The 15,417-nt window shown below is 43.7% G+C and overlaps 1 protein-coding gene across 1 annotated transcript; it reads left to right on the forward strand.

Moving 5' to 3' along the window:
- Positions 1-594: 594 nt before the first annotated feature.
- Positions 595-1,548, forward strand: CYSLTR2 (cysteinyl leukotriene receptor 2). The gene has a single exon (XM_074156202.1). It carries the CDS (start codon positions 616-618, stop codon positions 1,546-1,548), a length of 933 nt encoding a protein of 310 aa, XP_074012303.1. The 5' UTR covers positions 595-615.
- The last annotated feature ends 13,869 nt before the right edge of the window (positions 1,549-15,417 follow it).

Genomic DNA, 15,417 nt, shown 5'->3' on the forward strand with positions numbered 1-15,417 from the left:
ATCCTTAACTTATAGGTTCTGAGGTATATCAATATACCTCTGGTATTGATAAGGAAAGTTCAGTGACACACTGCCAACAGCAGACAATGTAGCAGAAAAATTTCACTAGTTCCAGTTGGCAAATTCAGTTCCTTCGGCTTTTTATCTAATTTGAAACACAGACTTACCAGTGGACAGGGATTTCTTCTGACAGCTCAGGTGTTGATGCTTCCATGGTAGGCAACTGGGGACTCAAAACCTCCCTGCTACAAAATGTCTGACAGCAAGTTGGCTTGTTTTGCACAGAGAAGATCAGAGAATTGCCATTAAAACACACACATAGCACTCATCTTTAAAAGGCATCACTTTCACAAGTTGAGACAATAACCAGTTGCTGTAATACAGAAACTGTTTAGAGGCATCTTGGGGCTTTACGCCTTGAGATGTGTATCTACTGGGACATCACAAGCAATTACTCATTAACGAATCTTTATTTTCCACTCCCCTCTGCATCTTGCAATTTCTGCCCTGAGTAAAATAGTCTTGAATAGCTGAACTCCCTGCCTGGCCTGTAACCTAGCCCTCACACCACTTCTTTTTACTTTGGCAGAAAGACGGAGAGTCTGGCTGCAGACCATGAATATTTCCGAGATGGTGCTAGGTGCCAACTTCACTAACAACTCCTTCAATTGTACGATTGACGACTTCAAGCAAGTAATTTATCCCATCATGTACCTCCTTATCTTCTTCCTGGGTGCTGTTGGAAATAGCCTCTCCATTTATGTTTTCTTCCAGCCTTCGCAGAGGAAGACGTCGGTAAACATTTACATGCAGAACTTGGCTGTTTCAGATCTCATGTTTGTGAGCACTTTGCCTTTTCGGGCCACCTACTTCCTGTTGGGATCACGCTGGGTATTTGGTGATGTCCTCTGCAGGATCATGACTTACATCTTGTACGTGAACATGTACTGCAGCATTTATTTTCTCACCGTGCTCAGCGTGGTTCGTTTCATAGCTATCGTCTACCCATTCAAGCGCTGGAAAGTAACCAACATGAAGTATGCCAAGATAATATGTGCAGCCATATGGGTCTTTGTCCTGGCAGCCTCCAGCCCTCTGCTATGCAAGGAAGTTGCTGGGTACACCGACCCAGGCAAGTGCTTGGATCTCCACCCCTCCAACACGCACAGGCTCCTGATAATGAACACCTTTGTCCTCGTCGTGGGCTTCATTCTGCCATTTTGCACAATTATTGTCTGCTACATCTTTGCAATAAGAGCATTGCTCAAGTCCAGGAATCCACAGTGCAAGAAGGCAGTTTGCCACAAGAAAGCACTGTCAACCATCATCATCACTCTCATCCTCTTCCTCCTCTGTTTCCTGCCGTATCATGTACTGCGAACAGTCCACCTGATGCACAGCAGCTGCAGCCCGGCCAACCTGCCCGTGCACAAGGTGCTGGTGGTCACTCTCTGCCTTGCTGCCATGAACAGCTGCCTTGATCCCGTCCTCTATTACTTTGCTGCTGAAAATTTCAAAGCCAGAATCAGAAGTTTGTACCGCAGATAGCTGACACAGAATTGCAAAGTATGAAGAATATGCAAAATATTTATATATGGTCCTGATGTGATATCTCGAGTGGGTCCATACTGTTCAATGGCAGAGGCTGTGTGGTGCTAGCCAGCTTGCAGCCATGCTGCTCAGTGCCAGGCATCTCTAGAGCAAAAGTGTCTTCGAAAGAGCTCATTGTGGATGGCCAAAACTGAGGCAGAAAGATCAGAGGTCAGGTGTCTGGGTGTGATCCCTGGTCTTCTTCTATTTAGCAGCGTAAATATACCTCTAGTGTTCATCCTCCCCAGGACAAGGGGTTGAAAGGGATTTACCTTACTATTAGAGTCCATTTATTTCACTTCACAATACTCAAAGAGTGGCTTGAAGGGAAACTGCTCCCCTGACCACCTCAGTGTCTGAACCTCTCTGTGCTCCATTTCCCTGTGTGTCCAGAGGTGTGTGGTTCAGATGCTGTGATACCCAACAGCTTCATAGCTCCCTGTCAGTTCCCTTTGCAAACACAGGCCAGAGGCCTGCGTGTAACAGAAATGTAAAGCATCACTGATACTTTCTGCTGAGGCTGACTTACAAAGCAGACAGAGACCCAAACAGGAGCCAGCACAAGCTCAGGCTGTTCACAAGGCATTAGCATTTCTAAATTTTCCATTCTGAAGAGGCCACCGAGGTGTTTATGGTTGGACTCAGTGATCTCAGAGGTCCTTTCCAACCATGATGATTCTGTGATTCTGTGTTCTGCTTAACATTTCTCTGATTGTCAAGTGAGATAATGATTTCGAGTTAACGGCGCCGGTATGGAGCGCTATGAGTAAGATGACTGCTGGCAGCGAGAGCAGGATGCGGGCGCACGTAGCATCCTGCAGCTCTTCACGTGTGCGCCGATTCCTTCGAGGTCATTGCAGCACTTGTTTTTATGGTTAATTCTGAAAGCCAAGGTTAGGAAGCTCAGTGCCCATGCAGGGATCCAGAGACAAACTTTTAAAATTATTTTCTCCAAATGGGGAGCTAGGAAGTGGTAAACCAGTCTGACAGCAACCTGCTGCCAAAGGCATCCCTAATCCCCCACCTCCTGTCTGCTCCGAGGAGGAAGCTAGTCCCTTTTTTCATAGGATTAACTTCCAGTTTTTTTGAACTCCCTGACATCAAACACAGGGAAGCACTAAGCCAGGAACAGGAGGAAAGACGTGTAGTGGAGGAGAAGGAGGGCAGTTTCAGAAAGCAACGGAGAGCTACACCTATGTGTTCTTTGGAAAATCTCACCAGATGGCTGCCTGCATTTTTAGGTTCCTGAATATTTTTCAAAATATATTTCCTAGAAATCAGACCACTTGCAATTAAGTGAAAACAGGCTCCAAACTCAGTTTGACCACATTTAGATTTTGGTTTTAATTACCTCATTTTTGAATTAAAAAAAAAAAGACAAGAAGTTTTGTCATATTTTCCAGAAAAGCAGCCTGTCTTACATGAAAACTAGCAAAAATACTGAAAGCCTTCCCTCCCTGTGAAATCCACCCAAAGGAATGTTTCTGTCAGTGAAGATAGTTTCTCAATGCTCTGAACTTTTTTGGAGAACGTTATTGCTCCCAAACAAAAATAACTGCAGCTAGATATTTTCAGCTCGCTCTGAAATATGCAGAAAACAAAACATTGCTGATCAGGTGGGAAAGTGCTTGGCAAATCACTGGGGAAATCACATTTTTCTTGACTATCTAAGGGTTATGTTCAATTGCAGAGTCAATCTATTTTGGTCACTTTATGCTGCCTTTGATGTAAGCACAGAGTTTTATCATAAGTCTTCACAGAAATTCATGCTCCAAATCCTTATTTCAGTAACTCAGTGGCATACCTGAGAGCTGACCTAATGATGCCATGTGAACTCCTGCAGTGCTTGGTCCCATGTTACTGAAGGAAAAGGGAATATTACCACTCGTTTGCAATGGAATGGGATTGACATGACAGCCTGTGCAGAAGGATGGTGGACAAATAATTGGAAGGAAGGGGGCAAACCAGCAGTTTTTCCCTGTCAGGAGCAGACCTCAACAGGGACAAATGATAATCTTGTAGCCTCTGACAAGATACTGTACACCTTAAATACTACGAGGAAATGGAAAAAAAAATTAGCCACATTCTAATCTCACTCACATGTTTTTGTCTGTATCTATCCAAATGCACCGTATTATCAGGTAATTTTGCACGTAGAGGATATATGTATCTCACTTATGAGATCACTTTTTTTTTTTTATTGACCATGCTACAACTTTGTTAGCAATTGAATTAACTGTCAAACCTGTGTTTTAATAAACCAGATTTACTAGTTGCTGAAGATATGTTTTTTATTGATTGCACAGCTAACAAGGAATCTCCGCAGAGTGCGGGGGGAGAAAGACCAAGAAACAGATATTGAGTTTCTGTAAGTGGGCCATCATTTCACAAGAAAGAAATGTCTGTGGAGGTGTGAGAGCATCCTGCTGCCTTTTTCACTTCACCAGCAAAATACTGGGGAACATCAGTCAAAATCTGGGGGGGGGCAGATAAAGTAATAGTTTTTTTTAAATTATGATTTACTTGCAAAAGGCTTCAAGACCATCCTTGTTAGGGATCCTCACATGCAGCTTTAAGAACACTTGCATAACATGCCACATGTCCTTTTTAGTGTCATTTCTCCATTTGGTATCCCTGCATGTGTCTTCTCACAGAGATGAAGACCAAGATTCTTCACTGTGGAGGTATCATAGTAAAAAATGTAGTAAAAAAAAGACAACATATTTATTCTGAAAAATGAAGCTCCTGACAGTTAAATTACTAGCAATGCCTCTAGGATCCTCAAGGGACCACCTACTCCTTAAAAAGTATTTTGATATGTTTCCTCAATTTTCCAGGAGACAAAATCTAACAATAGCTCTGTGCATGGGAAGTTAAAGCAAAAGTAAACTTGAACCTGAAGGAGACATAAGAACAGCAGATTAAGTCTTTAAGTGACTGGTACCCCTAAGCGACAGCAAATGTTCTAGCTTCATAGGCATGTTCTGCTGACATTCAGGGAAGCACTGGTATTTCTAGACAAAGGCAATTTTTCAATCCAAAACTACACACTATGTTGCCTTCCTCAACACACATCTTGTTACCATAGCTTATGTTTTGCTCTATCTCCTCAGAGTGTGTAGAAAGGGGAGTGCATTTTGCTGCTCAGCATCTCCTTCTGAGGTACATGTTCCTCTATGCTTCGACAGCAGGTTGTGCTGGTAGAAGAGCAGGCGTCTGACTTTCCTCCTCGTCTTAGGGCTGTTGATGCTTCTCTTTGTCCTTTGGGATGTGCAAGATGATAGAAATGACCTGCTGCCCCTCTAGCTGATAGGAACGGAAATAAGATCCATCCAAAATAACCAAGTGTAATCGCAGTTAAGGAGGAGTCAGATGTTGTTTCAATAGTGACACCATCCCCGGGCTAATGTTTTGATTTCCTGCATCATATCTGAGCCAGTTTAAATGACAGCCTTTTTAAAAGACAGTGTAAATGAAGTGCAAGTGCAGATTCCCTGAGAGGGTTCAGTATTGTTTGAGGCACTTCAGCTTTCCGGCCAGGGCTGACCGTGACCTGCCAGGTGATACGACTGTCCTCGCATGGGTATTCAGTCCTGTGCCTCTCACACAGTTATGCTGTGTATATACAGGAATCTTTCTGGACATCTGCAAAGCAATATATTTAATTACGTGCAGCTGATGTTATGTAGTTACATCTGTTCCTCCATGAGTCAACAGCTTAAGGAGGCCAAAGAAATTAAATAGCTTCCTTTGTCCCAAATTCCCTCTTCACCTTTGAGAAAAACTGGCCAGATTTCCACCACCACTTCCCCTCCTTTTGATTTTGCAGCTGAAAGGATAAAGCTGCAGGGGCCAAAGCCTGGTCATTCAAGTCACATTCCTGCTCACAGGAGCAAAATTTGAGCCTTTATTTCTGAAGCTGAGAAATAAAGCTTAGGACCTTGGTCCACCACCCATATTACCTCACGTGGGGCTTGAACGCTGCCATGGTTTAACCCCAGCCAGCAACTAGGACCACGCAGTCACTTGCTCATCCCCCCAGTTTGGATGGTGGAGCGAACTGGAGGAGTAAAAGTGAGAAAAAAACCTCATGGGTTGAGATAAAGACAGTTTAATAGGTAGAGCAAAAGCTGCACATGCAAGCAAAGCGAATCAAGGAATTCATTCGCTGCTTTCCATCAGCAGGCAGGTGTTCAGCCATCTCCAGGAAAGCAGGGCTCCATCATGCATAATGGTTACTTGGAAGACAGACGCTGTAACTCCAAATGTCCCACCCTTCCTTCTTTTTCCCCCAGCTTTATGAACTGAACAAGTTCTCACATGGTGTGGAATATCCCTTTGGTCAGCTGGGGTCAGCTGTCCCAGCTGCGTCTCCTCCCAATGTTTTGTGCACCCCCAGGCTACTCATTGTCAGGGTGGTGTGAGGAGCAGAAAAGGCCTTGACCACTTAGCAACAACCAAACCCACCGGTGTGCTATCAACACTATTCCTTATCCCAAATCCAAAACACAGCACTACACCAGCTGCTAGCAAGAAAGTTAACTCCATCCCAGCTGAAACCATGATAAATGCTCAGAGTGGCGGCTGGCAGGTTTGCTCATCACATTTGCTGTCTGCATTTCCAGATGTCGAGATATTGAGCCTGTTATCTGTTGAATGTTACTATGTCATCTTCTGAGCAGCCATGGTCGATGCAACTGGGGGTGATTCACTCAGAATAGAGCTGTGTTTCATAACATACAAAATTTTGGGGAAGGAAATCCCTGAATAGGGTATCTGCACTCCCTGAAGATGTTTCTTACATTATTGCCAGCTTTCAATTCTGGAGGCAGGGAGCCTGACCGTCTCTGGCAGGCCAGCTCCAAGTCCCTTCTGAGGTCCAGCCACAAAAGCTCTCCATGGCAGAGAAATCCCTGCTTGCTCTTGGTTTCTCCTTGCAACTAGTCTCTCACCAGAGTTTCAGGATGCTTAAGGGTGCTTTGTTCATTGCTGAGGTACTGCTTGCATGCTGCAAGTTAGCTTTTCTTTCCTGGCAACTACAAGGACAAACAATCCAGAAAGAATGAGAAAAGTAATCCAGCTCAAGAGCCATCATACATCTTCTGAAGGCCTTTATTCATGCATCTGGAACAGTGTCTTCTGGTGGCCCCTCACCACTGAAAGAAAAAATATAAACCCAGGTCAGGAATGTGAGTATGCTCTGAAAAAAAGTGCTCTCAGAATGGTTCTTTTTCTCTTTTCTTTTCTTTTCTTTTCTTTTCTTTTCTTTTCTTTTCTTTTCTTTTCTTTTCTTTTCTTTTCTTTTCTTTTCTTTTCTTTTCTTTTCTTTTCTTTTCTTTTCTTTTCTTTTTTTTTTCCCTTCCCTTCCCTTCCCTTCCCTTCCCTTCCCTTCCCTTCCCTTCCCTTCCCTTCCCTTCCCTTCCCTTCCCTTCCCTTCCCTTCCCTTCCCTTCCCTTCCCTTCCCTTCCCTTTTCCTTTTTTCTTTCTTTTTTCTTTTCTTTTCTTTTCTTTTCTTTTCTTTTCTTTTCTTTTCTTTTCTTTTCTTTTCTTTTCTTTTCTTTTCTTTTCTTTTCTTTTCTTTTCTTTTCTTTTCTTTTCTTTTCTTTTCTTTTCTTTTCTTTTCTTTTCTTTTCTTTTTTTCTTTTCTTTTCTTTTCTTTTCTTTTCTTTTCTCTTTTCTTTTCTTTTCTTTTCTTTTCTTTTCTTTTCTTTTCTTTTCTTTTCTTTTCTTTTCTTTTCTTTTCTTTTCTTTTCTTTTCTTTTCTTTTCCCCTTCCCTTCCCTTCCCTTCCCTTCCCTTCCCTTCCCTTCCCTTCCCTTCCCTTCCCTTCCCTTCCCTTCCCTTCCCTTCCCTTCCCTTCCCTTCCCTTCCCTTCCCTTCCCTTCCCTTCCCTTCCCTTCCCTTCCCTTTTCCTCTTTTCTTTTCTTTTCTTTTCTTTTCTTTTCTTTTCTTTTCTTTTCTTTTCTTTTCTTTTCTTTTCTTTTCTTTTCTTTTCTTTTCTTTTCTTCATTTTGAATCTAACCACTGAATACATTGAAGCACAGAGTTCCCTTTATAAAGCTGTTAGTAGCAGCACAGGCACACCTATATCCCCCAGAAGTGGAAGTGGTGTGTGGAGGACACAGCTCAGTGCTGCTACACTAGCTTTTCACTGGCACACAGTCACTTGAGCAGTCTGTGGACCTGGGTAGGAGCACACACTCTGGCCGTCCATGTTCATGGATCTTCTTGTTCCCTGGGCACACTCCAGCTACACCTGACTTCAGGCCAGCACAAACTCAGCCTGTACATAAGCCTTTCCCACACCTTTGTGTCCTGGTTGCCACAGAAAGGAAAACCATGCACAGAGACCAGGTGGGAAGGACATGCTCCAGCAGGCCACCAACCTGCATGACAAAGGAAGCACACACGCCAAAGGACGGCGTGTCTGGCCATATCACCTTCACAGAGTTGTTAGTACCTGGTACAATTCAAGACTGGCCTCTTCCCAGTTCCTTTCCCCTCAAATTTCTGGTTGCACTTAGGTTAGTGATTTACACTTGAGCTAGTTGGGCTACGTAGACGAAGGTTGTCCTGGGAAATGTAAGAGTGGATGGGCAGATGGCCCAGTTGGGGATGGCATAGGAGAATATGTTGCCTCATTCAAGAGAAATGGGACATTCAAGCCAACGCTCAAAGACAAAGAAGCTGGTGTCCACCTGCAGACCCTTCTCCAGGGTCTTTCATTTTACCATTTACCTTCAGGGCCATCAGAGCTCAAATAGCAGCCTACGCTCTCACAGGGAGAATCTATCTACATGCTTGCAAGGAGCAAGGTGAGCTCAAGGCCTACCGACGTGGTCTGTGGTGGCTCTATTTTCTGACCATCTGGTCTAAAGCTTGCATGCCCTGTATTCTGGAGGGATCCTGATGACCTGACTCAAAATCAGCAAAGCTCAGCAGTACACAAGGACACGACATGGGCAACCTGGCAATGGGGAGAAGAAGGTATTCTTTGGGTTGTGCTATGGCCGGGGATAAATATGGGTATGCTGGACTTTTCTCAGACACCAATTTACTTTTCACTGGCAAGAACCAAAAGGTGTTATTGTTGTCTCCCCACAAAATTATCTTGGGTTTCTCCAAGGCCATGAGCAAAAAGCCAGCACCCACCACAGAGTTCTTCCATGGCCTTAAGCCAAGGCAGCACCGCAATGCCCCCAGGCGGACACTGTTCCTAACCCATGATCAACTGCACTGACATCAGGGGCCACCAGCGTGCTGAAGAAAAGACAGACAAGCAAAGACAGACAGCACCTCACAAGCCTTTCCAAACACTACTCCCCAAGTACCTTTTCCCCCAAATAAGAGAGCAGTAAGCACCTTTAAAAAAATACGGGGTCTCTTCATGAAAACCCTTAGGCAATCGTGTCCTCTTAAGTCATCTTCTAAAGTAAGACTGCACACACAGCTACTCATTCAACAAAACCAGGGAGATCAATGCAGAGAAACTCGCCTATAAAAGGAAGCTTCCAAAGCAAAATACCCCCTCTCCCACGTTCTCTCTTGGACAACTCTACCTTGTTGTTTCCACACAGTTTATAACCCATCTAAGGAAAGGGCCGGTGGGATGACATGGATTTGTAGACAGCCTAAGACATGCTGGCAGAGGCTTTGTACCTAGTCAGAAGAGAAGGGGCAAGGATGGCAGTCATTCCTGCACCTCCTGGGCAGCTTGGAGGGCCAAAGATACCCTGGCATTTACCCATCTTCCCTACCCCACTCCCCACCCAAACAGGCACGTGACACATTTCTTAACTTGGCAACCCAATGGATGGGGAACCAGTGGGAAAATTTTAAGCTAAGTTTGACTGATACTGACTTGAAGGCACACTTATGCATGTTTCATAGGGAACTAGGGTCATGGGGCCAAGAGAAACCAACAGTCAGGGGAATAATGCCAGAGACTTTCTCAGAAAACAACTAAAAGCAAGGAACTTATGAAATCTTTACCAGCAATAAATGGGCATGGAAACATCTCCATTTCAGAAATTAATCTAGTTTGAACTAGTCTACCAGGAAGTAGCCTCAGAAGTCACAGAGGACTATGCCCCCCAGTTGCCTGGACTGTGAATCACAATCAAGAACTTTCTTCATGTTTCATATTTGGTATGTTTCAAGATGTTTACTTTCTGGCTTGTAATGGGCATTATCATCATCATCATCACACGGTGCTATAATACACTTGCCTTCAGAGTGCCCAGCCTGATTCTTAATTTCTCAGTACACATTTCTTAGCCTTGTATTTTATATTTAGCATCCACTAATTAAAGGCAGCAGCAGAAAATGAAAATACCTCAACTGTAACAAGTAAGAGGCTTAAGTATTTTCAGTCAGGTAGTGCATTAAGAAAAAGCATGTGTATATATGTATATATAAACATATACAGGCACATACACACTGTCACATTTATTTATTATTTTTTATATGTTCATATATTTATATATATGAACATAGATCTTAATTTACAAAGTCAATGAATAAATGATTGGTAGTCAGTGCCAAACTTATCAAAATTAATGTCTTGTATAACCTTATTCCATTAATACCCAAGTAATGAATTTTAAAAAAATACACATTCCATACTAGCCAACCACCACTACTCCACCATCAAATTAGAATACAGAGCTGAAGTACAAGAAAGGGAAATTTCAGTTCCCAAACGGTGTACCAACATTTATACCTGCTCTGGTGAAACTCATTCTTCACTGGGGGCCAATACCAAAAAGAATTCCAAAACCTCTCATCCTACATCTTGCTAAATTTTGCTTAACATCCTTATTATGAGAAAATTTCTGCTTCCAGATTCATGGGGACCCCCACTTTGTCCTGAGGTGGTAGTCAAAACCTTTGACACGCTGCCTGCTGCCTTTTTTTAAGCTGACAAGCTGTGGACTTTTGACACACATGAAAACCACGTGGAAAAGATTTCAAAAATCTCTACTGACAGCTGTGAAATTAAGAACAGATTTTTGGCCTGATGCTAGTATAGTTTCTGCACACAGTATGGTGTGCAGACTGGTGGGATCCATGGATCCTTCTAAGAGACCACAGTATGTTAAAAAAAACCCCTCAAGTCTGCTGTCAATAAGATTACATGTGCTATTGGGGGGTTCACACCTCCAGAGGAAAGCAGAAAGCTGTCACAAAGCATCATTCCGAAATGTGCACGTCGCTTTCCAAAATGCAGTGTGAGTAAGCAAGAGGGTAAAAGCAGCAAGGCTGAACATTAGACTTTGAGAAATTCTGTGCAAGCTTAATTGCAGAGCACTGCACACTGGCTGGGTTCCTGAGTACTTCCACTTACGTGAGGAAAAGAAAGAGACCTAGCAAAAATTCAAGCCTTTCGACACCACACTGAAGAAAATAAAGGGATTATATTAAAATATTTAGGACTTTTAACCTAAAAACCACTCTCCCATCAAGACCAATGTTCCCAATTACAACTAATTTATCATTGTGGAAGGCGTCAGGAGAATTCCAATTCTTAAAGTAGAATGAAGCGATGAAAATGTAATACCCAAAAATAAAGATGAAATAAAATTATATTGAAGACTCATGAGAAATTGAAATTGATTTGAAGACCAATATAATCTTCCTCTAGTAGCAGACAGTATTATATCTTCTTCTCATACACAAATGTATAAGAGGCAGTCAAATTTTATTGTTTCAGAAAAGGTGTGCCATAAGCGGAGGTGGTAACAGAACACAGTCAGATTGTTCTGCTGCTCTGGGGACTTTTGCTCATACTCTGTGGGATTGCCCAGCTGCCTCTAGCAAATGTAGAAAAATATAAAATAAGATGCAAAGTGCACTGAGGCTGTATTTTCAAAATCCAAGCAGGTTATTTAATAACTGCCCAAAAACAAGCAACGCAGAAAAGGATGTTAATAATTATCTTAATTTCTATGGGAGGGGACAGGTAAAAAAGTAAATTTGAGTAGAGGGACAAGTGAGTATGAAGACCATAACTATAGGAAGGTCAAATTCATATGCATGGAGCTGTGTCTCGGTGTGGCCAGATGTTTTCCTGGCCCACCCAAGATCGATTAAAATTGGTCAGACTATTTAGACCTTGATATTTCTGCACTGTACTGTGGTGTACAACAAACCTGCATGGGATGGGTGTGGAAACAGAGTCCAAAGTTTGAAGCAGGACTGTGTGGCAATCAGCAAGATAGTGCCTTAAAGAGCTGGGATTTCCATCTTGTAAACCACACTAGGATAGAAATCATAACAGTGCAAGATTCAGAGAAATATAAAGAGGTCACATAGTGAGGATGTGCATTTAAAGCACCCAAAGTACATCTGTCTATGGTCAGGTATAAAACTCTAGTGCAGGAGATTCACCTCAGATAACCTTGGCTGAAGACATGCGTCCCAGGCAGGAGGGCTGTGAAGAAAGCCCTGGTATATTTTAAGAAAACATTCCAGCGCCTTAAACATGGTATGATTTCTTCCCATAAAATATAGTGCATGTTAAGGCAGAAATAATTTCCCCCAGATGTATGAGTGTTGTGGTTTAACCCCAGCAGACCACACAGTTGCTCACGCAGCTCTTCCTCTTTCACCAGAATGGCAGAGAGAAGAGGGAGAAAAGGAGGGGAAAGGGAAAAAGCCTCATGAGCTGAGATAAAGAGAGTTTAATGGAACAGGAACAGGAAAGGAAAAAAACCAACAACAACAATAATAATAATAATTGCAAAAGAATGTACAAGACACGAGTCATTCTCACCACCTGGTGAATTGGTAAATTGGCACCGTCCCAAGCAGTGACGGCCAGTAACCCTCTCCCCCTGGCTAATGCCATTTATGTACTGAGCATAATGCCTATGGTAGAGAATACTCCCTTGGCCATTCCATAGTTCTATCTATGCTCCTTATCAGCTTCTATGAGAAGCTGAAAAAGGTTCTGGAAAAATATAAACATCACCTGGCAACAAACAATATGCATTACTGACATTCCTTTCAATGATAATTCCTTTCAGTTCCTTTCAATACCAAGTCTGAGACACAGCAACCACTAGGGAAAAAAATAATTTAACTCTATCCCAGCTGAAACCAGAACAGGGATAAGAAACCAGCTCCCGTTCCTTGACATTTCCCCAACGTGCTATGTTTCAAGAACTGCTTCACATCAGCTCTCTCCCTCCAGGTGGGTTTTTCTCTGTCCTTGTGAAGGCCGACTCCTTCTTCCTCCACCCTCCCACAGGTTTGCTGCCCTCCAAGTGCTGCCTGCAGCCCGGTGGCCGCTCCACCAGCATCCCCACAAGCCGAGTCTCCCCAGCGCTATCATCTGGCACAGGTTTCCTGTGCAAACGCCAGATGCAGGGGACAGATAGTAGGTCAGCACTTGTGTCACTCAAGAGGTTTCCACCTGCTCCATGAGTCATCCCACAAGAGAGAGGCTCAAGAGCTCTCTTCCGACACTGATGGCTGCTGGTGGTTTCCTAATGAGCTGAGTAGTGGAAAACCAGTGACGCTATCTCTGGCTGTAATTCAGAGAATTTCTTCCGGAAGCGCTGAGATGCACACTGTCTTTCTGCCCTTTCTGTTTAGGTCAGCCAACAGGCAGACCCTGCCTTGTTGTGCTACAGAGCAGTGGTTATCGCAGATAACCGATACTTTCTTTGCAGAGCCCTTGTCTAAACCAGCCCATAAGAGGCAACACAACTCTTCGCTCTGACACTGCGGGGTGATTGGAGAAACCAGTCATGGGATTCACTGAGCTTTGGACGTCTGCAAGACAGATGAAGAAATCTGGGCCTGTCCCTCTTTATTCCCTACATAATTAGCAGAAGGAGATGGGCATTTCTCAGTGCTGGCTTGTTCCACCCTAACGGAAGGGATGTATGAGTTGCTCCTGTTGACTTTCATGGCACCTCATAGTGATTAGCTCAGTCCTTTTTTCTATCTTGTAGATAGCTACACTTGGGGAAGACAAATCCCTTATTAAATCTCTCAGTTCTTGCTCATTAATACCTCAGGGATACAGCACTGAAGGAGATCTTCTGGGAAATGGTGATGTTCTGATGCTAGCAACAACATCACCATATGTCCATATACACAAACTGATCAGAGGCACCTGAAAAGCAGTTAGACTACTATAGGAAAGCATTCCTTTGATACTCCTTTTCCAGTTGATGGTGCTTTGGTGGCAAGAAACAATTTTCCAGTTTCCACTCTACATGCAGTCATGGATGCTTTGTTAGAATTATGGAATCATTTAGATTGGAAAAGACCTTTAAGGTCATCAAGCCTAACCATTAACCTAACATTGCCAAAACCACCACTAAACCATGTCCCTAAGTGCCACGTCTACACATGTTTTGAATACCTCCAGGGATGGTGATTCAACCACTTCCCTGGGCAGCCTGTTCCAATGCTTCACAACCCTTTTGGGGAAGAAATTTTTCCTAGTATCCAATCTAAACCTCCTCTGGCACAACTTGAGGCTGTTTCCTCTTGTCCTATCACCTGTTACTTGGGAGAAGAGACCAACCCCTGCCTCACTACAACCTCCTTTCAGCCTCCTTTTCTGCAGGCTGAACAACCCCAGTTCCCTCAGCCACTCCTCATAAGACTTGTGCTCTAGACCGTTCCATGTGTTGACACTTCCCTGTGCTTTGCATGGTTTTTTCCTCCATCTGGAGGTTATCTTCCATATAGATTATTGAGAGGAAACATTTTTGTTCTAGTTTTTGCTAGGTTAAACATGTCACATACTCTTGGTACAGTTTCTCCAGTTGCCTGATCATCCTGGCCATTCTTATCTGCACCAGTTTGAGGCTGAGTGCATCTTCCTGGATGTGCATGTTCAGGACTGTACGCACACGCTGTTTCAGCACAAGTGAAATAAAAATCAACAACAATGTATTTTCCTGCCTTTACTGGGATGAAAGACAAATTACTGGACTAATACATCTCCAAACACTGAGTGTTTTCATGGTTACATGGTGCTCCCAGGGCTCACAGTTTCCCTGTGGCCAGCTAGTGTACTTCTATCCACCCCTTCTGTTTTTTCCACCAGAGGAGGGTCCTGCATCTGCTCTTTGTTGTGAATCTTTATGGCAATGCCTATGCTGCTGGATGAAGATGAAGCAAAGCAGCCTGGACCAGCTCACACCCACACTGTTGTGTAGAAATGCCCTGAAGAGAACCAGCTGGAGACCTCCAAAATGGAGTTGGGATTGAAATCACAGAACCACAGAATCGCAGAATGATATGGGGTTGGAAGGGACCTCTGGAGATCATCTAGACCAACCCCCCTACCAAAGCAGGTCCACCTACAGCAGGTTGCACAGGAACGTGTCCAGGTGGCTTTTGAATGTCTCCAGAGACAGAGACTCCACCACCTCTCTGGGAAGCCTGTTCCAGTGCTTTGCCACCCTCAAAGTAAAGAAGTTCCTCCTCATATTTAGATGGAACTTTGTGTGTTTAAGTTTGTGCCCATTACCTCTTGTCCTGTCACTGGGCACCACTGAAAAAAGACTGGCCCCATCTTCTTGACACCCACCCTTTGAGTATTTATAGGTGTTGATCAGATCCCCCCTCAGCCTTTTCTTCTCCAGACTAAAAAGACCCACGTCCCTCAGCCTTTCCTCCTATGAGAGATGTTCTAGTCCCCCAATCATCTTTGTAGCCCTTTGCTGTACCCTCTCCAGCAGTTGCCTGTCCTTGAACTGGGGAGCCCAGAACTGGACACAGTACTCCAGATGGGACCTCATCAGGGCAGAGCAGAGAGAGAGGATGACCTCCCTTGACCTGCTGGCCACACTCTTCTTGATGC

This window comes from Numenius arquata, chromosome 1, assembly GCF_964106895.1.
Source record: "Numenius arquata chromosome 1, bNumArq3.hap1.1, whole genome shotgun sequence".
Classification (NCBI taxonomy): Eukaryota; Metazoa; Chordata; class Aves; order Charadriiformes; family Scolopacidae; genus Numenius; species Numenius arquata.

Bases quoted from the DNA above. Each gene is read 5' to 3' on its own strand.
- CYSLTR2 (XM_074156202.1), top strand. From the start codon at position 616: ATGAATATTTCCGAGATGGTGCTAGGTGCCAACTTCACTAACAACTCC.